The 25,352-nt window shown below is 42.1% G+C and overlaps 1 protein-coding gene across 2 annotated transcripts in view; it reads right to left on the bottom strand.

Moving 5' to 3' along the window:
* Positions 1-1,962: 1,962 nt before the first annotated feature.
* The window catches only part of trim2b (tripartite motif containing 2b), a 34,253-nt gene continuing 10,863 nt past the window's right edge, over positions 1,963-25,352 (bottom strand). The window contains exons 2-14 of one of the 2 annotated variants that reach the window (XM_075451089.1): positions 16,661-17,344; positions 13,967-14,127; positions 13,279-13,459; positions 12,904-13,163; positions 12,667-12,805; positions 11,546-11,731; positions 9,443-9,638; positions 8,970-9,073; positions 8,449-8,616; positions 8,141-8,309; positions 7,611-7,681; positions 7,381-7,521; positions 1,963-7,289 (exon numbers count right to left, since the gene is read on the bottom strand). In XM_075451089.1, the coding sequence (XP_075307204.1) occupies positions 7,137-7,289; positions 7,381-7,521; positions 7,611-7,681; positions 8,141-8,309; positions 8,449-8,616; positions 8,970-9,073; positions 9,443-9,638; positions 11,546-11,731; positions 12,667-12,805; positions 12,904-13,163; positions 13,279-13,459; positions 13,967-14,127; positions 16,661-16,759 (2,028 nt within the window). In that variant the 5' untranslated portion in view covers positions 16,760-17,344 and the 3' untranslated portion in view covers positions 1,963-7,136. The remainder of the gene's footprint in view (positions 7,290-7,380; positions 7,522-7,610; positions 7,682-8,140; positions 8,310-8,448; positions 8,617-8,969; positions 9,074-9,442; positions 9,639-11,545; positions 11,732-12,666; positions 12,806-12,903; positions 13,164-13,278; positions 13,460-13,966; positions 14,128-16,660; positions 17,345-25,352) is intronic. The other variant, XM_075451090.1, reaches the window with a different exon arrangement.

Here is a 25,352-nt window from a genome sequence, read left to right as displayed (position 1 = left end):
TTAAAATATAGATGGAATAAATGTTAAGAGCCAGCCAGCAGACTCATGGCTGGGTGCGATAATTTGGATGCATAATATCTAATTCTGGCTATATAGCTTGTAGGATCGAACCAGCTATGGAAGGAGCAGGTTGCAAACAACAAGCATGTCTGGAAAACAGCATTTCTTTGACCATTCTCTGGGCTTCTCTACGAGGACCGTCCCAAACCCGCACCAGCGACCCCTTTAAAGTGCAACCACAGGAACCCTTCAAAGAGCATCGAAGCTCACACTCATGGCTTGTTGATAGTCTTGCTATGAGGACTGCAGATCTGCAGTAAAAAAAAAAATTGCTTCTTCTCGCTCCTCCCTATGCATCTAATGCAATTTACTAGAAACCAACACATCAGAGCATGGGTGTAACGATACACCGATCCATTATCTTCCGCTTATCCAAGGTCAGATCGTACGGGACAAAAGGTCCCTGAGAGATCCCGAGACTTTCCCAGGCCAGATTGGAAGTATAATCCCCCTAACGTACCATCACTCGCAAACAAGATACTTGAACTCCTCCACCTGTGGCAATGACCCGACCTGGAGGTGGCACTCTACCCTTTTCTGGTTAAGAATCAGAGAGTCAGCAGCCTATTTATGTATAACAGCCTCCTCTGCAGGGAGGAGCTTTGCAGGCAGAGCTGAAACGCAAAAGGATATCCACAGAAAAAAGACGTTTTGTCCGGTCACTGGTCTGCTCATGTACAAACACTGGCATATACCTTCATCGTATAGCTACATCTACTAGAGGAAAAGAACAGAGGACTTACCTTACACATAGGGAGCGTAACAGTAAAAACTTTTCCCATAATCCTCCAGTTCTTCCAGACGGCGGAGTCGACAGAACCAAAGTCATCTGTAAACACTGCCAAGTTGAATTGTCTTCTCAGCGTAGTAGTTCCAGTCTAAAATATCACTTAAAGGCAAAACACACAACTGATAGCAGCAAGTCATTCAAGGAAACAGACAGTGGAGCGAGGCTTCTACATAAAAACTACAGAAAGATGCTGATGTTAAAAGTGTGTTTGCACAACAAATGTTATGGCACTTTCATTCATATGGCAGCACATTTAAAATAAAGCTAAATGCTAAAAGCTATACACTACTTTTGGATTCATGTTTGGATTTTGCGTACAAACGCGATTAATCGTGATTAATCAGGGAAATCATGTGATTAATTAGATTAAAGATTTTAATCGTTGCCCAGCCCTAATATTTATGCAAAGAATTTGAGAGTAATGGCTGAAATTAGTAAACTATTTCTACACTGTAGTGGTGTTTCGTGGATGCACAAATCAATATAAGAAAGGTTAAAAAGAAACTTCACTGGTCCTGGAGTTTGTATTGTTTGGAGTTAACATGTACGAAAGCCCATGCCTTTACTGTTTATTGTTCATGGTTTGGTCCCTAACTTGTCCTGGTGGGTGCTACCTACCTTTCCTTATATATGTAGTTGAGTTATGTTATGATAAAATCTGTATAATCTGTATATCATTTATATAATGTCTGACTCATTATGTTACATCATTATTAATCATCATTAAGCTCTTTGTTGTGTCCATCTCTGAACACACTGGTATAATTGATTAATATGAAAATCGTTTTACTCTGACAAGTGAACCATTACTTTCCCCGTCCCACATTCACGTATGTGGCCACAGATGATGAAAAATGCAAAGTAAATGATTTGTTTTGTTTCTTTGTTATCCCGAAGGCACGTACTACAGGCGATGATGATTCAAGTTAAAACAAGTACTGCTTAAATGACCCTCTTTAATGAGGACTTTGTGGGTTTTTTTGAGCTCCACCAAACTTTTACATGTAAAAACAAAAAGCTAAACATCGAAAGAGACAACAGAACCCAACCATCACCTTTATCGTGAGGAATTTTTGCAAATCAGAATAAAACAAGTGGCTGCCATTAAGGAATCAATGTTTTATTTCAGTGTTGGGTGGATGTGAATATTCAGATATGAGCCTTAACAGTGAACAGACATGACAGTAAAACGGTAATTACAAAGAGAGGCAGAGCAGGCAAGTGACACTGTATAAAGTACATTAAGAACTGCTTAAACTCCACATATTCAGTACATCTGAGGAGAAGCTAAATTAAAGCTGTTATTCTTTTTCATTGTGAAAACAATCGTATTTGTGATGTCCTGGAAGATTTATTTCAGCACTACAGATTAATATTAACTAAAGGTAATTACCTAACTCTTGCTTAATGTTTGCAATACATTACAAATCAAGATGAAAGAAGGCAATCCATCCATCATAACAACATTCTTTTGTTTTTCTCAAGTTAAGGCTGAATATTCCATAAACAAGGCCCAAAGTATAAACATGGTCTGATTTTGTTGGAAAAAAAGAAAGAAAAGCTAGAAAAAAACAGCACAAATCTATGAAATATAATCCTAGCTGAGGTTAAGCAGAACTTTTGGGGGCTAAACAGTCAGAAAATTAACTTTGAAAAGACTCACAATCAGCACATATGGAAAAGCAGCATTGACTCTTTGGGACAACTTGGATTTTAATCTATTATTTCTATTGAACATGCACTTGCTTTATGGTTTTAGGAACTATTTTGTAAAAACGACAAGCATTTAAGATTCAAACCAATGGCACAAACAACCAAAAGCTAATTGTCATTTAAATGGTTTTAAAACCACCAGTACCAGCATTTAAAAACTAGCAGCTGTTGTGCTATTAGCTATTGTGTCATTTTAAGCCACAACTAACTAGCTAGTTAAAACTAGCTTTATGCTAAACGTGTCCATTGGTTTCAACATGAAATGCAATGCTAAATAGCTGTTTTTCAAATTAGCTAGCTTGGTTGTTGATCCTCTACGTCATGCCAACTTTATTTTGACAAAAATAATATAACTTAATTAAACACATTGGTCCAGTCACAACAGTCACAGCAATCACATTTTGATTCAGAGCACAAGATGAAATGCATCAAAAGAATATGGGCACTTAAGAATTTCAATGCACGTGGTGGAACACAATCAAATGGCAGGATCAAATTAACTCATTACTTAACTAATAAATAATAAATACCAGTAGTAACTTACAGACAGTTTAAATGGATTATATTGATTATTGTTTCCATATTCCTGTTTTCATAAAACTGAAGATGATGCAGAAGCATTTGTTAACCAACAAAGATAGTTTCTTTATAATAGTGCATGTTGAAATTGTCCATACCTAGTGCTGAATGACTCAGATGTTTTTCTTTTGTAAGCAGCAGCTTATGTAAATGCTTAGTAGAATTCTTATTATTATCACACAGCACTTCTTCTACACTAACATGTAAATGCTTTGCAATTATATGTCATTTCCCCTTCTGCACTAGCATCACTGTAAATCGGCTCGTGAAAATGTTGTAAACCAGGAGCTTGCGTCATGGCTACACTGAACATGTATGCAGTCCATTCACAAAACAGCGGCACAACACTAAACCTCTGGAATAAGCAACTGATTTGGATTGGTGGCAGCATGTACCATTTGGTGTGCACTGCGAATATCAAAACAGATGCGTGTGCAGCGTTTTCACACTGAAAGTAGAACATTTAATTAGTTTCTTTCTCATTAGACCCTTGGTTTGCATGAAGCTACTCCACCATTAGCATTTTACTTGCTTAGCTACATTTATTCCTTCTACTGCATCCTCAAGAGATTAACCAATTAACATTACACACAACTAACCACAATTTGACAGCCTCAAACTGGCATGACACTGCCATCACATGACATTTTGGGAAAGTGTCACGAAAGGAGCGCCAGTTTTAAGAGGCTGGAAGCTTTTGGTGATGGAGTTAAAGACGAGTTTTTTTCTTCTTTGTCCCATTACTTTCTAAACTTTATTGTTTTTCGAGTTTCTGTTATAAGTGACTGTTTACTTTCATTGGGTGATCATTTCTTTCCTAGATACAAAATATGTAAAGTGTAGGTAAGGATTATCTAAGTTATTATCCAAGTGCTTTGAGATGACATTTGTTGTATTTGGCGCTATCTAAATAAAAATGAATTGAATTGAATTGAATTGAATTGAGTGCCATGACGAAAATAAAGGGAATGCACCAACTTCATGGTTCCACCTCGACATGCCACTAACTGGCAAAAAACACCCAACATGGCTGCTTGTTATCTTTAAAGCTTTTGGTCTCAACAGGAATCTTCGAAACTTACCAAAGAATCTATGGACCGTGGACATTAGCACCTGGCTAAAAATCAGTGTTCGAAATTTTTATATGCGCCTCAATTTTGGGCCAGAAAAAGCCAACGAGCAAATTCTGAAGGCATTTAAAGGCCAGATACCTGGTCAAACTTCAAGGCAGTATTTGTCAGCTAAATTAAAGTGGACCCCAGTGGAAAAATAAGATCGGTAAATGTAGTGCTCTATAAGTGAGTAAATGGTAAATGGACTGTACTTGTAGAGTGCTTTTCTACTCTAACTGACCACTCAAAGTGCTTCAACACTACATGCCACATTCACCCATTCACTCACACTCATACAGCATGGCTTCGTCTATAACTACGTGCTTTTCTACTCATTTACACACATTCATGCACATTCCTGCACCGATGGATGCCTCGGTAGGCAACGTGGGGTTCAGTGTTTTGCCCAAGGACACTGCGACATGTGGCCCGGGGAAGTTCGAGTCGAAACACCTTACGATTGGTGGGCGACTGCTCTTCCTCCTGAGCTACAGCCGCCCAAGTGAGTGAACCCAAAGGTTAGGGTTAGGTTTATAGTAACAGTTTAACTAAGGTATGGTATGGAGTCCACCGTGCAGCCCACGTTATACTTTGTGAGCAAAGTTGAGAAAAAATGTTTTAGGGGCACGATTTTACCTTTTTAATCTATGACAGTGGAATGACATTTGACTGATGAATCTCAGGATCAGGATTGCAAAGGCAGTTAATTTCAATAATACTGCAGTTACACGGACTATAAACAAAGGACGCTAAGTAGCAGTGGTAGTAGTCAATAGTTTGTCAAAATATGGTTCAAAATAATCTTTTATCTAAATATCTAACATAGCAGATCCACTATCTTCCTTCCTATCAAATTAACTCTGACTTCTTACTTAATTTGTCGGTAACGCTGATTCCACAATAGCCAATTACCAATTTAAACGTGTTTTCTCTGTTTTTACGCCAATAAAACAGCCTTTTTGACAATCGGTGAGCATTATCAGAGTATTATGTCATGTGCATGTCCTTTAGTTTCGCCCGTAAACACAGTACCTATTTTATGTTTAACCATGACACTAAGTTGTACATACACTTACCCTTTGTTCAACCAGGGTTTAGCCTTTAAATTTAAATTTCGTTTGTTCTTGTACCAGAAACTGAAAACATCTGTGTCTGTATCTGCTTCCTGAATGGTCTGCACGCATAACGGGTTTGGAGAATCCAAAAAGGGTACAGTTGAAACTTGGTAGGTTTGTTGTAGACAATCACATGATAGCAGAGGCATGCTTCCAAAACACTGAGGTATTCTTTTTTTCTTTGTGACAGAACACGTGGAATTGTACAAGCAGCATCCTACGGAACTGGAAAAAGGTTCCAGAACCTTCAGCTATGACAATCTCCTGCCTCTTGGTTTCCCGTTACTAAGACAACAAGCAGAAACAAGTGTGTAAAAATGTTGCTGTTTGGAATTATGCTGATCATTTTGAGAATTTAACATATTATTACAAGGTATTCTCACAAATATATAGGATAGATTTATAGATGGGTTTTTTTTTCTCAATGCATCGATTTTCTCAGGAAAAATATATGAACGGACGACCCATCACATACGATGCTGCTTGCCAAAGCCACCGTGACAATCCAGCCAATCATTCAGACAGTCAGAGTCAAGCAGTTGTTTCCTAATGTTGAATCTATTGTTTAAGATTTCAAAAAAAGTATACAGGTATATGGGAAAGAAAATAAACATTCCACATTCAAACGATCCTAATGTACAAACAATGCACAACAGGCTAAAAGGGGTCCATGTCTTGGGCTCACTCCTAGTTCCTCCCCTTGGGGCTACGGTAGGGCACCCCTTAGTTTTTAAGAAGTGAAAGTACCCCCTTTTACTTTTCATATAGGGATCAAGACATTGTGGTCATCTAACCCTATTAATCTGCCATTGGTAGCCAATTGGATGGCAGATTCACCACTAGTGCTTGGTACTAAAGGGACACTTCAATAACTTTATTAATTCTTTATACATCCTCATTCAGTCAAAGGAGATTTGTCTGTATGAGGCTGCCCTTACATTGCTGCCCTTTAAGCAATTCCTTTAAACATTTAGACATTCACACATTTTCCAGCACAACTGCAAAACTGACAGCTTTGCTTAAGGGCACCCTGACCACCTCAAAGAATTGTTAGGTTTAAACTGTGGTGCAAAGTCTCTCGAGGAAGTTTTAATAACGTGGAATAACAAAAAGTTGCCTTAGACATGGAGCACTTTTAGCTCATTGGCCATTATTTTGTCTATTACATACAACAAGGCAAAACATTATAAAACTTGAAACATTCCAATCCATTCTCTCCAAATATCCACATTTATGTATTCATGCCTTTGATATTTGTTTGATCCCTTAATCCAACAGTCACAATATTGTAGATTCAAGCAGTGGTTTCATCATCAATTGGTTTTTCTCTTTTCTTTGGAAAACTTTCATCCATCTAGTCTTCCATTGATCCATCCGTGCCAAACTTAGGGGGAAATAGCGACCCCCAAATTGGACGATACCAACGTTAACACAACTGTCTCTACTTACATCATTCCTGCATCCCCTTCTGCGATATTTCTCTGATTTCCTGGAGGGTTTTGGCAGTTCTTCAGGCCATCATCTTATATTTCCATCTTCATTACGTTACGTTCTTGATCAAAGATCATCAAAAGTACACACCTGCAGTGAAGTTCTGATGTAAGCCAACTCTTTTCCGTGGAGTTTCTTCTTTTTTTATCCATCCCGTGGTACAGGTTCATGCAGTGATACTAAGACTATGACATTGTGCGCCGTATCCCCCCATTTTAACCTTCCCTCGTCCACCTGTCTCCAGCTTCCACTTCAGTGTTTCCATCCGTGCCTTTATCATTGTAGGTAGCGGTAGACTTTGAAGCAGTGGTTGCCAGAGTCAGCCACCACCACGTGTCCATCTGAGGTCAGAGCCAGACCTTGTGGGCCGTACAACGGGTCCGCCGATGTGTTGATGTAGGACAGGAAAGAGCCGCTGCCGTCAAACACCTGGAAATGTTGGAACCAGGAGAGGAAATGTGTATATAATTGGGATTTTTTGTCATTACATGCTTGAAAACCCTGTGGATCAGTGTTGTACCTGTATTCTGCTGTTTCCCCAATCAGCTACTATGATGTTCCCATTAATGTCAACCGCTACACCAGTTGGAGCGTTAAACTGGCCATTTCCTTCCCCATTTGAGCCAAACTTTAACACTAGCTCTCCCTCGGGGGTGAAAACCTGACCAAACAAAGATATCAACAACATTAGACTAAAGCTTTTCTTTTATTCTACGGCGAGCTACAGAGTAAATGCTATATATTATGTACCTTGACAGAGTGGTTATGGAAGTCCGTTATGATGATTTCATTGTTATTGTTTACGGCTGCAAAGTGTGGACCTTCAGGGCAGGAACATAGAGACAGTATCACATTACTGCTGACATTTTACCTCAACTAACATCAACTTTACCCACTCAAATATTTTATTTTTTTTCCAAGAAGAAGATTAATCTATATGGCGAAGAACTCATTATTAGTAGAGTAAGAGTTATTCATCAAGTCACAGCCATTCTTAAGTTACCAATCAAGTTCAAAGGTTCACAAAGCTGACTCCTGATACCTCACCTGCTTTCATTGATGAAAATCAGTCACTTGTAGTAGTTTCTGATGCTTTAATTTTCAAATCGCATCTTGAAAAATTAAGTATAATCGCTGTTTTCTTCTCAAAAACTCACATTGTCCACTCAGGAATTGTGTTAGTTGTTTAAATATGATCAAAAAGTCTTATTTAAATGATAGTGCTTGTTCTATTTGATAGTATGAGTTAATGAATTCCTATCTCTTGGAATAAACATTACCTGCAAACTGCTTGTCACCGTTGCCTCGACTACCAAACTTGGTGATGAGTTTGCCAGTCAGCTGGAAGATGAAAACCGTACACGCTTTGTTGTCAACCACGATCACGTGGCCATTTTGGTCCACGGACACGCCCTTTGGCCCCATGAGTCTACCAGAGCCGAGTTTTGCCTGGTGGACAGCAAATGCAACCAGCATGGATGAAGAAAAACTCAGCAACACACGAGAGATTAGACGTCGAACAGTTTATGTTTATACATAAAAGAAGACTTCCAGGCTCACGGTGATCCCGCAGCCCTTAAGCTCTTACCTTAAACTTGCCCTCAGAGGTGAAAATGCTGACCCACTTGTTGTCGTAGTCGGCGATGATGATGTCACCACTGGGGTGCACAGCTACACCTGTCGGCCGCTGCAACTGGCCCGGCGACCGTCCACGCACCCCAAAACGACTCTTGAATTCGCCCTCATTGGAGAAAATCTGGAGATGTGATACATTTCCCAGTTTGTCGGTTATAGGCAAGGCAATTTTATTTATAGAGCACAATTTGTAAACAAGGCAATTCAAAGTGTTTCACAGCTACATAAAATCACAAGAAGGCAATAAAATCATTTAAAAAACAATAAAAAAATAAAAAAAATAAATGAATAAAAAATAATAATTAAAAAATAAATAAAAATAAAAATAAAAAATAATTAAAATTTTACAATTTTTTAAAAACCCCAATAATCATTAATTAATTAATTTAAAAGTGAGGAGTGCAGATAAAATACTTTCAGGTGTCATATGCACCCTATGAAGACCCGAGGACCGGACAAAAAAACGAAGGATACCTGAACACACTGATTGTTGCTATCGGCTATCAGTATCCGGCCGCTGGAGGAGGCAGCCACTCCTTGAAGGTTGGTGAACTCTCCTTTATTCCTCCCCTTTGTTCCTGAAGAAAACATCAAACAAAACTGAACAAGCACCATTTTTCTGTTTAACATTTGACATTTCACCTGTTTTGTCTATAACAAAAATATCATCGGCACAACACCCTTTGGTCAGGTAGGTTATTTTGATATTTGACTGTATTTGATTGGTGAATCTGTACCTCCGTGTAGACTGTTAACTATGAAGGGAACATTTTAGAAACAGTCTTTGATGTAAGAGAGTGCAAACCAGCCTTTCAAAATGCCTGATTAGTCTAACAGTCAACAATGTGTGTTGTCACTTTAATAAGAGCTTTGGCTTCAGTGCCTTTAGTACAACCACCACCTGATTCTCAGGGATTTAAATGCATAATGACAGAGGAATGTCTCACCAATCCGGAAGATGAGGTCATCTTCGATGGGGTTCTGAGTTTTGCGTCGCGGCGTACCCAAGGCGCTGCTGGCCCTCTTGGAGCCCTTCTTCTTCTGGCCGGGGGACTTGCCTCGTCTCTTTGCCCCTTCAGAGGAGCCTGTGGACGGGGTGGCGTTTGCGGCTGAGTTGGTTGCCGTTGTGGTCGAGGGAGATACCTGGAGAGACGATAACAGAAGGATGACACAGCGACGATATGTAAATACAAGTATGAACTTAAAGAGTTTAATTGCTGTTCTACTTTGAAAATATTTGTACAGGCTGAGGAGACCATACAGCAGGGATACCCACATCCGGTCCTGCAGGTTTTAGATGTTTCCCTGCTTCAACACACCTGATTCAAATGAAATGGATCTCTTCAAAGGATTGTTAAGTTCTGCACAAGCCTGCTGATGGTGCATTGATCTGAATCAAGTGTGTTGAAGCAGGAAAACATCTTAAACCTGCAGGACAGCGGCCCTCGAGGACCAGATGTGGGTATCCCTGCCATACAGAATAAGCAAATGTGGTATTAGGCTCACTAAAATGTTGTGGCTTTTCTTAGGTTTCATTATAATTAGAAAACATTTATCTAAACACACAAGATACTAGTTTAAATGTTTCCAAAAACACTTTAAAATGTAAAAAAAACGTACAGTATCGGTCATAAGATTGGACAGAACTACACCATTTACTTTGACCTTGGGTCAAATCATTCATAATGAATACATTTTATAGAAGAATAGAATAGAATAGAAAAATACTTTATTCATCCCCCAATGGGGGAAATTCAAATTAGTCAAGTAGCTCAAAAAATTATTAATATTTACAATGATTGTATATTAACAACAACAATAATAATACCAATTCTAATACAAATACTACTACTAACTAATAATAATAATAATAATAATAATAATATTAATGATAATAAATGAATTAATTTAAAAAGTAGCATAGACCCAGTATAACTTCTGGTTCACGACAACTCATGCTAAGATATCAACGCAAGTAAAAGCAACCAAGCAGTTCTGTAAGAAAATTAAACAAAAACATGTCAGAAGAAGAGAATAATCAACCTCAAACAGAAACAGCCTACTCTAAAACCTGTTCCCATTGATATTCCAAGATGTCGAAAATTGGATTTATTGAAATGATTTGTGAGCTTGAAATGATTTCCTTGCTGTTCCTCTTACAGTGTGTGAGTGCACAGTGTACCAAACTCCCCTTGTTTTTATTCATGTCCACATATCCATCTGATAAAATGTTTCAAAAACCAACTTCAATTCCTGGACAGCTAAAACCCTTTTTGATGAACATTTTAGAGTCTGTAAGCCTGAAAATGAACTTAAGATGTTTATAAGTAGACCAATAACTGCTTTGAATCGTTTTTCATTTGGTTCAAAGAGCATTTTAAACCATGGCAGCCAGTGTTCCTTAAGGCAGAATAAGACCCTTTTTTATGTAAACACGTGCATATCCAGAGTCTGAAAACCTGGGTTGACTTACAGAGTTGATAGCCAGCATCACAGAAACATTAAGCAAGATGTCCATTGTTAGGGTAAGTTAGGTTAGACCACCGGTGAGGACCGATGATTCATTATGACGTCCTCAAACATTAAAATTTAGAACCGATAGGGAGTATTCTTTATTTTCATACGACTTTAAATGCAGATCACTGAGAGAAATAGAGGATTCATAGGTGTCCTTAAAACTGACCTTTACTTTGGCCGCAGTTGAGTTCTGAACCTATGCTAAGTTCCAGGAAATGGCTAATTCTCCAAAGTTAATAACAGCATGTTGAGCTATTAGCATGGAAGACATAGTCGTAATGGGACTCGATCATAATAGGTCTAAGAGTAGGTCTCGTTCCCCAGAGCAGAAACGTGAATCTTGGGATTGTGGCTGTCTTAAAGTGTGTTTTCAACTCATCTTCTAATTTGGGCATTTTGGACCATTTAAACACACTTTCAGGAAAGAGAAGATGAGCGGTTTGACTAGCATACCTTAGACTTGGCTGGCAAGAATTTGGCAACTTTGTCATGCAAATGTTGTAACAGCAGGAGAAGAAGAGGACTCCACCCACCTCTACCTCTGCCTCTAAGACCTTGGTGATGGTCAGTTTGAAGGGACTTCCTTTAATGTGTTGGTCGTACAGACGGAGAGCCAGTGAGAAGTCGCCCTCCTTTGGCACCGTGTACACAAACTCGTACGTCCCGTTCTTGTGGTCGACGATCTCACCGTCTACGATGCTGCCATCTGGGGTGAACACCTGCATGAACATGTGGGTCATGATTAGTCATCTCAGAGGGAACCTGTTCACAGAAATGTAAATGTACTTTATTTATACAGCCCTTTACAGACGATCCTTACGGTGTACCTAAGTGCTTTACAGCAGGTAATAAATAAAGAGAAGAAGAAGTAAAAACAAATAAAAACAATAAAAGAACAGTGAAAGCAATAAAATACAGCAAAATCTAATAATATAAGATAAAATAAAACTGTCATCATACTACTGGGTATTAAAGCCATCCTAAATAAGTAGGTTTTTAGCCTAGATCTGAAGAGGCCCAGGTCAGAAATAAGAGGCAGCTGGACGGGGGGCTTATTCCAGAGCCTGGGGGCAGCTTTGGGAAAAGGCTCGCTCACCCCAGGGTTTGTATTCTGACCTGGGCACTTCCAGCAGAAACTGATCTGCTGACCTCAGAGCTCTACCAGGACTGTTAAAAGCTCAGATAAATACGACGGGGCGAGGCCGTTAAGAGCTTTAAAAACACACATTAAAAGTTTAAAGTCAGTTCTCTAAAGGACAGGAAGCCGATGGAGGGAGTTAAGAACAGGAGTGATGTGCACACGTCTGTTGGTGTTGGTTAAAAGACGGGCAGCAGCGTTCTGCCCCAGCTGAAGGCGGCTGAGAGAAGACTGGGAGACGCCCACATAAAGGGCATTGCAATAGTCTGACCTTCAACTTATCAGGGCATGGATGGCTTTCTCAAGGTCATGACGACTTAAAAACATTTCAACTTTGGCCAGGAGACGCAGCTGGAAAAAACTAGTCCTGACGACATTATTCATTTGTTTGTCCAACCTCAGATCAAAGGTCAAAGGTCAAAGGTCACTCCCAGATTTCTGACGGTTGAACTAAGGTGCCAAAGCCTGTTCACAGAAATGTGCTACATTTAATTTGAGTGCAGCCATAAAACAAACCTCAGCGGACAGGATTGCGTTTCCACTTTTGCAGGCTCCCCCTGACTTGTCTCTTGTCACAATGGTAACAGAAGCAGGATGCCCCACAATGCACTGCTCAAGGCCGGCACCCATGGCTTCGCTCTGGCTTGCCACCGCGCTGAAGCAGATGAAGAAGTTTTATATACACAAAAAAAGAGGTTAGAAGAGGTTTACTTTGAACTCTGTCCAGAATATTTGCTGTCAGAATGGTCTCACCTGGTCGTGACGATGGTTCCCAGGTTGTGTATGGACTTTCTTAGTCCATCTGTCTCCATCACCAGATCCAGCTGGTCATTTTCCTCCGGCTGGCATGACAAACGAAAGCGAGCCAGCTCTATCAGCCTCTCCTCCAGCTCACGTTCCACCTGCAGGCTCGCCACACATGCTTCCCCAGCCAGAGCTTCCTCTGTCTGGGTACAGGTGGACGTGATGTCCCCCTCTCCTCGGACAAGATTGTCTATCTGGGCTTGGAGGACCTAGAGACGGAAACTTATCTTTTATCCAAGCAGCGCGTTAGGTTGTACCTTTACAAGCATAAAAGGTAATATACTCGGAACTAAACTAATTGATCTTATTTTGACACGTTTGCACCTTCTGTTTGAGTCCATATGTGACTTCCAGCTCCATCAGCAGGACACTCTTCCGAACATCGAGCTGCTTGTGCAGGTCTTCAAAGCTTGACTGGATGTCCTCTTCGATGGAAGCTCTCTGATTGGTCAGCTGCTGGAGGATCTCCTTAACGAAGGACAGTGCATCTGAAATCTGAGGGAGTCTGGAGGGAGGAGATTTAAAGGTAAGGCCAAACTTGTCCCTAATTTGCAGAACACCAATTACACTCTTTAACTCATTAAATGAAAAATGTAAATAGTTGTGTCTTTAGCATCCTGATAAATCTTCTATCCCTCAACCTGCAGTTCCCTATATGTCCACCAGATGGGGGTGTTTTCTCATTTAACTTTGAGTGTCCTGATATGTCTACTTATGTAAGTGAATTATTCTAATATTTTACCATAGGTCTGAGTACCGATTTTTATAGACCTGACATACGCTCTAATCAGTGACGATATGGAAAGGCTGTTTAGTGATTTAAATTAAGATAAGACACCTTCATAAGGACTGTATTGACAAGGAATGACTGTTGAATGGGAATTGTTTGATGAGAGAGCCCCCTACTGGATGCATACACTCATAACATCCTTTGCTATCAAAGTAAAATTACAACAAGTGACACATTGGTAAAAAAAAAATGTGTGTGCTGTCTGGTGTTTGTGGTTCCCACCTCGACTCGTACCTGTTCTGGACAGCGCCAAGCCTCTCCTGCAGCCTGCAGCGGTGCTGCTCCAGGGCCTGGCTGAGGGGCACCTTGGGGTGCTCTTCGTGCTCCAACACACAGTCCTCACACAGCGCACATTCACACACCGAACAGTACAGGTCAGCCACCTGCAGAGGGAGGGGTGTTCAGCCAGAGACGGACGGACGGATGATGTGGACTGACACTGAATCTGATCTAACATTTGTCTATTTAATCTCATTGTGGTTTCAAAGGGAAATGTCTGACCGACCTCCTGAACCTGAAGCCAACAGAGTATCATGTTTTGAGCTGTTTTGCTGATGCTTCATATCAAGTTGAGTTATTTTTAGTGTGATTTCGAAACGATGTGAAATACAGGGATAATTTGATCCTTCAATCTCTGGTTGCCTAAATTTAGTTTCCACCATGTTCGGTTGTTGTGCTAAGCTAAGCTAAGCTAAGCTAAGCTAATGAGCTGCTGGCTCTGGCTTAATATTTACAGTGCGTGCAAGAAATAATCTGAACATTTAACTCTTTTTAAGAAAGCATTTTTTTTTTTCTGTAATTATCAAACGATTCCTTTGAATTAGTCCAATCAAATTAGAATTCGAGCATCACTGATAAAAGAATGGTACTCATTGGGCCTCATGCAAGAACATTTTCGTATTTTTATTCTAAATTTCTCTTTTCGTAATAAGGTCTCGTACGAACACGCCACGTCAGATTCAACAAGCGCTCTTAACTTCGGAAAAAGTGTGTAAACGACCTGCGTAAATGATGAATCCCACTCGTGCGTATCTAAGTTCACGTGCACGAGGATAGTAGATTTGCATACTCCACGCCCAAAATGATACCATATAAGGCTGTGCTTCCTCTGTCCTGTACCAGGAAGTGTTGAGTGTTGAGTCATGAAAATGACATCAAGGCGCAAAAAGAACAACTTTACGGGCTCTGAGACTGAAGTTCTGCTTTCAGAGATCCAAAAAAGAAAATCTGTCATTTTAGCAGTGTCAGCAGTGGAATTACGGGAACTGCTAAAGCAAAGAAATGGGAAGCAATTACGAGTGCTGTTAATACCGTGTCACCGAAATAAAAAAAATAAATGGTTTGATATTAAAATGGCTTAAAAAAAACGTCTCGCCATAGGCAGCAGATCGATGACTGCAACTAAAGCCGTGCAATCAGTTGTTGCCTCATCATGATGGCTCTTTGATGGGGCGGTCCATGAGGGGGGTCTTCTGGCACCACACCTTCTGGTCTGCCTGGGCTGGTTCAGGTAGTAGGAGACCCTCGTTCATGGCAATATTGCGCCATGAACGAGGTATCGAGACACACCCACCTGGCCTTCAGCTCAGTGCGCTCCACGATAGTACGGGTGCTCTGATGCATATATGTATCTCATGCTCCAATTATGATTGGCAGTCCAGCCACGGGATGAAAGTCCCTCTTAATTTGTTCTTGTTGGACAGCGGCGAATGGGAATTTGATGTACCATGGGTGATAAACTGATGAGACTTTTGATGACCAAGGGGAGCGCACGACTCACAGAGGACTGGGACACCCCCGATCTGTCTCCAATCTCCCTCTGAAAGGTTCAAGTGGCCAAAAATCCAAGGGTGGTGAGGACCTGGGCGTGTGGTGGAATTGGGTTTGATCGGCGTGTTTCTCTCTGGAGTCGTGGCTCTAGCAAGCTGCATATTTGTAGCAGCACAGTCCTTTGGAATCTTAATCGCGATGTCAGCCATTCGTCTGTCTCCACATGGATATCTACACGGTCTCTTCCAAGAGCCTGACGCACTAAGGCATCCGAAAGTAGAAAGTCAGCCGCTGGTTACGCTTCCTATTGACCTTGTTATATACAGATTCAAATGAACCTTCAATTAGTGCACAATTTAAGTCAAACAGAATAATGTCAGCATAATTATGGGGTATAATGTATATTTATCTATGTTTTCTTCAAAGTAATTAAATATACAATCCAATAGTCAAGCAAACGTGATTTGAATAACAGCGGACTAATTTAGGAAACTCCTATGACAGATCTGGATCACTCGTAAATTCTGTTTGTACCTGAAAGAAAACGTAAAATACGAAAAGATTGGTGAATGCGCAAATTCTCTTAAATCACTCGTACGGACGACTTAAGAACAAATCTGTGCGTACGAACGGTTCTTGCATTAGGCCCATTGTCTTTATGTAGCAAAAGGGAAGGTTCTGCAACCCAACCAAAACCCAAAAGCTCCCGACGGGGAACTGAGTTTTGGGTTGTTTTGTTGCATAAAGCTCTGAGCTCTAATTATTTCTATTCAGTTCCCATCCTTACATGACAAGTAACCAGATTTAGTATCCCTGATGGCAAAGGAGTTAAGCCAACAGCTGAATCCTCCAGTCTGTGAAGAAGATTGGGGACATGAAGTGGTTCCTAAAGGTCAGATTCGGGTGCCAGTCGGGTTCAGTTGGGTGAGGACTTACGAGATGGGTTTGAGACCGACTTTTAGCCTTGTGCAGATTCCACAGTTTACGGCATTTAGATAATAGACAAGCGGACGTAATGAAAGCCATACAATTGTCTTTTTCTTGTTTTTAAGCTTTGTTTAACCAACGAGTCTTTGTGACCCTCAGCATTTTAATGCAGCAGTTGTCATAAGGAGGTTACTTTCTGTTGAAGGAGCATCTTTTTACCTTCCCTGCATGCTGCGGGCAGGTGTTTTTGCCGGGCGGAGCTTCCAGGACGGTGCACTCCTCACTGCTGCTATCTGGGGAGTGTTGGTGGGCCTCCATCTACGAGTGGCAGCCTGGTGGGGGTGAACCTCCGAACACACCCCTTAGTCCACACTGCAGCCAGGGGAGGGGGCTTACTTTTCAGACTCAAGGTTCACCACTTTGTTTGGGTTTTGTTTCCTTGAGCAAACCTCTCGTCTTTTTTGTTTACTCCATCGTAGATTTGAGAGACGGGATGAAACCTTCACAGTGTGACTCTTGTCACAGGATGGATCTCAGGAAAAAGCCTGTTGAAGTCTAGCGCCCCATAAAGAATGCCTGGACCTTAGATGCAATTTTAGGGCACAATCAGCCACGTCGGCTTCCCTTTCTGGAAGCCTCATGCAGAAAAGAGGGGGTAATACCCTTCAAGTGAGCCTGTACACTAAGATTACAGCTGGGTAAAAAGGTTTGTCTTGTTAAACATCCTTCTGCTTCCTGTGTTTTCTTGTCCCAGACTGCTATATGCCTCTTGAAACACCAAAAACAAGAGAACTGCGGTTTGTGAGAAGCCAGTCCAGTCCTCCTCAGGTATAATATGAGGCAAAGCAAAAGTTTTTTTTTAATTCACAGACGTTTCAAGCCGAGTTCAGAATCTGATGGTTCCTAGGAGAAAGAGAGGAGAGAGATAAAGATTAACCAGAAAAGCAGATAAAGAAAAGGCTTTTACAGACAAAGCTAGATGACCCACTCTGCAGTTCCTCTGTTGGCCACCAGATGGCAGTAAAGTTAACCGTTCAGTGTAAAGTGGATGATCATAGTGTCATAGTGTTGACTTGGCTGATAAACATGGATGCTTGATTTGCCTCTTTTTTGGGCATGAAGCAGGAACTGAGGGTCTCAGTTTGCCAGACACAGAGTTACAGCTTCTCCTCGACGTGCTTCCAGTTGCTCAGTCCAACTTTTTTCCTTTTTGTTCATTTCAGCGAAACTTTAAAACTTTGTCACATACAAAACTGCTTTTATTCATAAAGAAGTTCCAGAACTTCCATCAAACGATAAAGTATTAAAAACCTTTTTTGTGCGTGTTCTGTATCTTCGATCCTTTGAAAATATTCTTAGCTCTCGATGTTGCTTTGCTTTCGCAGTTAATCTACTGTTTTTCACATATTTAAACTATTTTAACCTCACATGAACTCTTGAAGGTGACGCTTCTAACTCACCGGACAAAGATTTACTTCCATTCACAGTCTTACAGTAGCTGAATCTGTGATTTTACTTATTTTCAGATCGAATTTATTTCTGTGGTGCCAGAAGGTTTGATAACTCAAGAAAAATGGAACTTAGCCAGACTTTAATGCACTCAGCCACTTTCTTTACACTCATAAAAAGGAGAGAAAGAAATACCTGCATTTTCTCCATGCTGCTGAGATTTATGAACTGATCAAGTCTAAAGTTTGAACCACAGAGAACACACCCATATTCATAACTCTTACTGGACTGGGTTTGGAACTCAGTGCTCAAAAACAGCAATCTCCCAGAGAATATGACTCCAAACAGCAGCAACAGGACAAACCCAAAGCTAAATCAGCACAAACAGGGAGTCACATGACCCACTGACACATTCAACCAGCTGCAAACCTCCAGATGTAGAAGATCTTAACTTCGTTTTCATGTGAAGTTATGTCAATTTGAATTGAGTTGCATCTGTTCCTCTTCTCACAAACCTGACATGCTTAATGCAGATGTTCATGAGTGAGGCTACGGGACGGCTCTGGCCCTGGGTTACGCTTAGGAATGGCATTTCTGGTGGAAGAATTGATTGCACCTCTTATTGTCATAGCTTTCCTGGTGTTGGACGGGTGAGTGCGTTGAGTGCACATCACAAATCTCCAGGAGCGGAACACAGTGACAGGGAGGTCAGATTTCACCAACATTTGTCTCAGGTTTGAGGGTTGTTACACACTCCAGCGTTGCACACAGTTGCACTTAAGAACAGTCTTTTTTTATCTTCCCCTTCGAGTAAAGACGTTACAAATGAAGCCGTCAGTAACAGCAGTAACTCTAGCTGATGCTGCCGGGATTCACAGAGGGACTGCAGTGTCACTTTTCTCCATCTTTCCTTTGTCCGACTTATTGATTTCTGACTGTCACAGCCACAGTGATGCAGTCCCATTCCAATGTTTACATTCTTATGTCCCAGAATTCCTGCATTCAAGCACAAAGGAAACGGCAATAAAAACCTCAGACTGCAGCGATATCTGCTGGGAAAGAAGGAGAAAGCATATTTGTTCTTTCCTTCATGGCACGCCTCGGTACTGATGGTCCGTGGACGGGAGTGAAGAGGACGGGAGTGAAGAGGACGGGTTGTTTCTTTTAGGACCCGCAGCCGAAGTGAACCAAGAAGTGAGATGCTAATAAGGAGCCTCTGGGAGCAGGAATGTGGGTCACCGAAATATCTTCAAAGTGATGAAAAGTAGACGGGGGGAGGGAAGGTAGTGGTTTCCATGGTGATAGACTGCATAGAGTGGGGTGTGGCACCAGCTAAGAAATAGAAATGTGAAGAAAATCACTGGGCCTTTAATCCCAAAATCCTAAATTTAGCCGTGGAGAGAAGAAATGATTCAGTTCACATGTATGAATGACACGGACGTGATGGTGACGGATCGACACCAAAAGCCTGGTTACAGTCCCGAACCGCGTCCCGAACCGCGTCCCGAACCGCGACCCAAACCGTGTCCGTGTCCCGAATCGTGTCCCGAACTGTGTCTGTGTCCCAAACCGTGTCCCAAACCGTGTCCCAAACCGTGACCCAAACCGTGACCCAAACCGTGACCCAAACCGTGTCCCAAACCGTGTCCCAAACCGTAACCCAAACCGTGTCCCAAACTTCAGGAGAGAGTTTTCATTGATCCTGACTTTTTCCAACAATCAGTAATGTTACAGCTCACTGGTTCATTGTCCCAGTAAGCTGTGGACTGTGGTGGACTCTGTGGTGGACTCTGTGGTGAACTCTGTGGTGGACTCTGTGGTGGACTCTGTGGTGAACTCTGTGGTGGACTCTGTGGTGAACTCTGTGGTGGACTCTGTGGTGGACTCTGTGGTGAACTCTGTGGTGGACTCTGTGGTGAACTCTGTGGTGGACTCTGTGGTGGACTCTGGTGGACTCTGTGGTGGACTCTGTGGTGGACTCTGTGGTGGACTCTGTGGTGGACTCTGTGGTGGACTCTGGTGAACTCTGTGGTGGACTCTGGTGGACTCTGGTGGACTCTGGTGGACTCTGTGGTGGACTCTGTGGTGGACTCTGTGGTGGACTCTGGTGAACTCTGTGGTGGACTCTGGTGGACTCTGGTGGACTCTGTGGTGGACTCTGTGGTGGACTCTGGTGGACTCTGTGGTGGACTCTGTGGTGGACTCTGTGGTGGACTCTGTGGTGGACTCTGGTGGACTCTGTGGTGGACTCTGTGGTGGACTCTGTGGTGGACTCTGTGGTGGACTCTGGTGAACTCTGTGGTGGACTCTGGTGGACTCTGGTGGACTCTGGTGGACTCTGTGGTGGACTCTGTGGTGGACTCTGTGGTGGACTCTGGTGAACTCTGTGGTGGACTCTGGTGGACTCTGGTGGACTCTGTGGTGGACTCTGTGGTGGACTCTGGTGGACTCTGTGGTGGACTCTGTGGTGGACTCTGTGGTGGACTCTGTGGTGGACTCTGGTGGACTCTGTGGTGGACTCTGTGGTGGACTCTGTGGTGGACTCTGTGGTGGACTCTGGTGAACTCTGTGGTGGACTCTGGTGGACTCTGGTGGACTCTGGTGGACTCTGTGGTGGACTCTGTGGTGGACTCTGTGGTGGACTCTGTGGTGGACTCTGGTGAACTCTGTGGTGGACTCTGGTGGACTCTGGTGGACTCTGTGGTGGACTCTGTGGTGAACTCTGTGGTGAACTCTGTGGTGGACTCTGTGGTGGACTCTGTGGTGGACTCTGGTGAACTCTGTGGTGGACTCTGGTGGACTCTGGTGGACTCTGGTGGACTCTGTGGTGGACTCTGTGGTGGACTCTGTGGTGGACTCTGGTGAACTCTGTGGTGGACTCTGGTGGACTCTGGTGGACTCTGTGGTGGACTCTGTGGTGGACTCTGTGGTGGACTCTGTGGTGGACTCTGGTGGACTCTGTGGTGAACTCTGTGGTGGACTCTGTGGTGGACTCTGTGGTGAACTCTGTGGTGGACTCTGTGGTGGACTCTGGTGAACTCTGTGGTGGACTCTGGTGGACTCTGTGGTGGACTCTGTTGTGGACTCTGTGGTGGACTCTGTGGTGGACTCTGGTGGACTCTGTGGTGAACTCTGTGGTGGACTCTGGTGGACTCTGGTGGACTCTGGTGGACTCTGTGGTGGACTCTGTGGTGGACTCTGTGGTGGACTCTGTGAGATCAGCTGAATTCACTGCATGCTTCTTCCTCTGGATCTCTGTCGCAGTTCAACCTCACGCCATGCTGCATTTTCTGTTTCTCAGATGTGGGAAGTCGAATCCTTCTGGCTTTTGCTTTTTGCTTTGATATCAACGTCAGATCTCATCATTAGTTTTATTTCACTTGCGAAATAAATGAGCTATCAATGCTCTACCAGTACTTTGTTTTGAGCCCAACAGAAGAAAACACGACATTTTCACAAATTCTGTTTCCCCATTCTCGCACCATCGGTACAGCAACAGTAAACAGTTGTTGCAAAAACAAACATATACGTGACCGAAGGATTATGATGCACGTTCTCATTCGTTTTTTTTTAACCTGCCGGCAGCCGTTGTGTTCTGCGTTGTGCTGTAACAACTTGGGCTGTTCAGCACACGACTTAAGAGGGATCAGCAGCCTTCCAGCTGTCCATAAAACCGCCACCTCAGTATTTTTCTGTCAGTTCGGTGTGTGTTCTGAGCTCTCGGGTTATTTCTCGAGAGATCTTAAAAAAAGAAACAGACGGAGATGATGTGCTTGAATTCATTATTGTAATTAACGGAAGAAAAAGTTAGCTGATTAGTAAATGATCAGAATCCACACATAAACACACATATCAGTGTTTTCTGAATCATGTTATTGTAGATAAACATCTTATTTTACCATTCTAATCTGGCTTTTTTTGTCTTTATTCTGTTATTCTCTTCATGAATGATGCAGATTTCTGTTTGCAGAGCATCATTTAAGCTAAATGACGAGCAGAGGAAGAGTCGTAAATGTTTGGGTTCTTATCGTGAACATGTTTTTGCTCCCGTGTAAAATATTAGCTGAGTATTCTTGTGAATAATCCATGGAAAGGAGGGATTATGGATCTGAATTCCATACAAATTTACACATCCTCCCCCCTCAGAGGACATGAGAGCAGGATGGTTTCTCTGAAGTCTTTCAGCTCATCTTTACACTGCGGTCACTCCCCCACATTTCCATTCAAGCGTGTTCTCTGCTGCAAAGGATTATGGGGCTCTGTTTGTAGAGTGTGGTGACTGTCTGTAACTGTCACCCAGTCAGAGACAATCAAAGCCCTTCTTACGTTTAGGTTCACAAAGAGGAAATTCATCAGTATTTACAATTCATCTGCAGTTATGTGACTCGGAGAGAGATTTCCACTCAGATGACTGTGTGTTCACGCTGTGACTGTACGTGCACATTAATAACTTGTGTTTCTCTCTCTCAGCAGGTATCCCTGGCCTGGTGCTTGTTGTCCCCTCTTTCCTGGCCAGGAATGGCCGCCCTTCCTGGTTCTGGTTCTGATGTAGGTTTCTTCCTGATAAAAGGGAGTTTTTTCTTTGGATGGAAGCAAGGGCGTGGCTACGGGGGGAGAGAAATGCCCTGTCCATCCAAAGAAAACTGGCCAGAAAAAAGGCCACGATTTATTATCTCTGTTTGTGTCTTGTATTGATAGAATAAATGCAGGTGGTGATTTTAAGCATATATCAGCAAAGTTTATAGCTTTATTTATCGTGTTTCCCCCCCTCCGTAACCTTAACCCCTTGCTGATGTTTTTGTTGTATATAATGATCTGAAATGTAGCCTTAATGAAGGTAATAAAAAGCTGGAGTTGGCTGGATGTCTTGCCCCAAGTATCTACTTGAATTTAAACCCTCAATGGAGAATGTGGAGCATGTTAAACAAAAGCTATTGCATCCTAAAGTCCTGGTCTAAAAGCCTCTCCAAAATGGGACATATTTGCAACATGGCGAAGGGGTTAAGGGGCAGAACAATCATCAAAACTGCTTTCCAGTTGGTGTCTAGTTGTAGTAGTGGTTTTCCACCGATTTTTTCAGGCATTGTTTTCTGCCCCCCCAGATGAGCTAACTGCCCCACCCACACATGCCATTCTGCTCACACCTCTGGATGGAAGAGACGTTTTGATGTCATCTGCATGCACAAACAGTTTCTGATTTCCTTTGTTTTGGCACTTTGGGCCTCAGTATCAAAGCAGCTGTAGTTTTTTCGGCTGTCACGAGGCTCGATTACAGAGAAGGCCTCTCAGGAAAAGGTCAAACAGTGTAGAAGTCCAACAGCAGCAACATCAAACGAGAAAAACGGGCAAAGAGCTTCAGCAGAGCACCTGGTGCAGAGTAAAGAGGGTCAAAAAGGTTGAGAGTAGAGGTCCCTCAGTGTAACTTCATCTTATCACAATCATCCCACCACAAAAAAGATGCCAGATGTTTAAACTACAACCTGATTTGGCTGAAAAGCGGAGGCTGAAAATCCTTCTTTTCGAAGACGTAAAAAAAAAGACGTTATATGTCGAAAAGGTTTGGACCTTGTCAGCTCTGGAAAGGACTTGGACAGACGTCCACTGTTTGGTGCTACAGGTCTGAAGTAGAGACAGCAGCCAGATAAGCTCAGGTTGGACCACAGTGGGTGTCAGAAATGGCTATTCAGTGTTGTAAACCCATGTTTCTCCATGATTTATTAGGAAATATGACATAGATCTCCACCGTTATGCTGATGACGCCCAGCTCTATTTCCCCATGAAGCCTGAGGAAACTAATCAGTTACTGTAGCTTCAGGCTTGTGTTGAAGACATCAAGGCCTGGATGACCTTTGAGTTCAGACTTAACTGAGGTCATAGTTTTTGGTCATCAGAGATTCTCTATCTGATCACATCATCACTCCAGGCAGCATTTCCTTGGTTTGTAGTACAACTGTGAGGAACCTTGGAAGCCATTTGGGATCTTTTTCATTCACTTATCCTACAGGCCTCTAAAGCAGCCTTATTTCATCTGCCGAAAATAACCAAAATCAGAAGCACCCTGTCCCAAAGTGAAGCTAAATAAATGTGTTCATGCTTTCATCACAGCTGGGCTCGACCGCTACGATGCAGTTTTAGCGGGATGCCAGAACAGCTCACTGAAAATCTTTCAGTTGATCCAAAAAAACTGCTGCCAGAGTGTTGACGAGTACCACCAAGACAGATGACATTGGTCCTGTTTTAGCCCCCCTGCTTTGGCTCCCTTGTTAACTATTGTTAAGTGCCATTGTTATTGAAACTGTGACAACCAACCACACTGAAAAACAGCTTGAAAGTCCCTCAAAACACATGAAATCTTGATTCTACTCTCCACCACTACACGACCAGCGGCGTCGAAAAGGGGGGAAAAGTCAGACTGATTCACAGGGTCCAGCCTACAGGGGGGGCCCTAAGGGAAATTTTCTTCTTCTTTCGTTTTTTAAAAATAATTGTTTAAATGATGTCAATATATGTTGGTAATTTATGCAAATCCAATGTTCTCTGGAAATACATCTGTTGAAATGTATATCCCAGCCTGCAAATAGGCTATAATCTATATCAGACACCCCCATTATCAGTGCGCATTGGTTTAGTCCGCCTTCTGGCGGACCTTTGATTGTACATGCGCAATAAATTTCACTCACTTTATTATTAGGCATTAAACGCAGCAGCCGGCACATGAAAGATGTCATCCAAAAAAAAAAAAATCAGGCTTTCAGAAAAGAATAGAAAGGCAAGAGAGACAAAATGAAGGAAAGCAACTGCTGACTGATTTCTTTCCCAAGAAAGGTGAGCCCAAATATCAAAATTACAGCCTACAGTAACTGATTATCCCATTCCCATTCCGTTGCATACCACTGTGACAGCAGCCGAAGTCAAATAATTAAAAAATAATCTCTAATTTTGTTGGCTACCACATAATTGTGATATAGAAGCCATATTTGTCTTAATGTATTTATTTTCATAATAACTATTAGCCTATACAAGTGTCCCAAAAGCCTAACATAGGGTCGATGTTGGTTCAAATATGCATGGTAGTGGTTGTTCCTGGGGCCCCAAATTTGGTTCTACGGCCCTGTACACGACAGACATGAATTATTTGAAATATACCCCTGAATTAAACCGAATCGAGTGTTTTCTATCGAAGATGCTCTGGTGAAATTTTGAGATAACGAATATAAAAATGTTCCAAACAAAGAGATGTTTTGGTTAAAATCTTTGCTGATTGAGAATTTCCCAAGAAAAATGTTTTCATGACTAACCTACAAGAGTCTGTTTGTTACAGCATTATTGTTAAAGCTGAGATCTTTTAATCTTTAATTACATAACAGGGAGTAAAGTCTTATCTTTCTTACAAATAGTTGGATTTTTTAGGTCAGGGCTGGTGAGAGTCTTTGGACTTTAGAGTCAGATAACCTCCCTTTGA

Source organism: Odontesthes bonariensis, chromosome 19, assembly GCF_027942865.1.
Source record: "Odontesthes bonariensis isolate fOdoBon6 chromosome 19, fOdoBon6.hap1, whole genome shotgun sequence".
Lineage (NCBI taxonomy): Eukaryota > Metazoa > Chordata > Actinopteri > Atheriniformes > Atherinopsidae > Odontesthes > Odontesthes bonariensis.
Note: the sequence above shows the minus strand (reverse complement) of the source record. Positions and strands in the feature narration are given on the sequence as shown.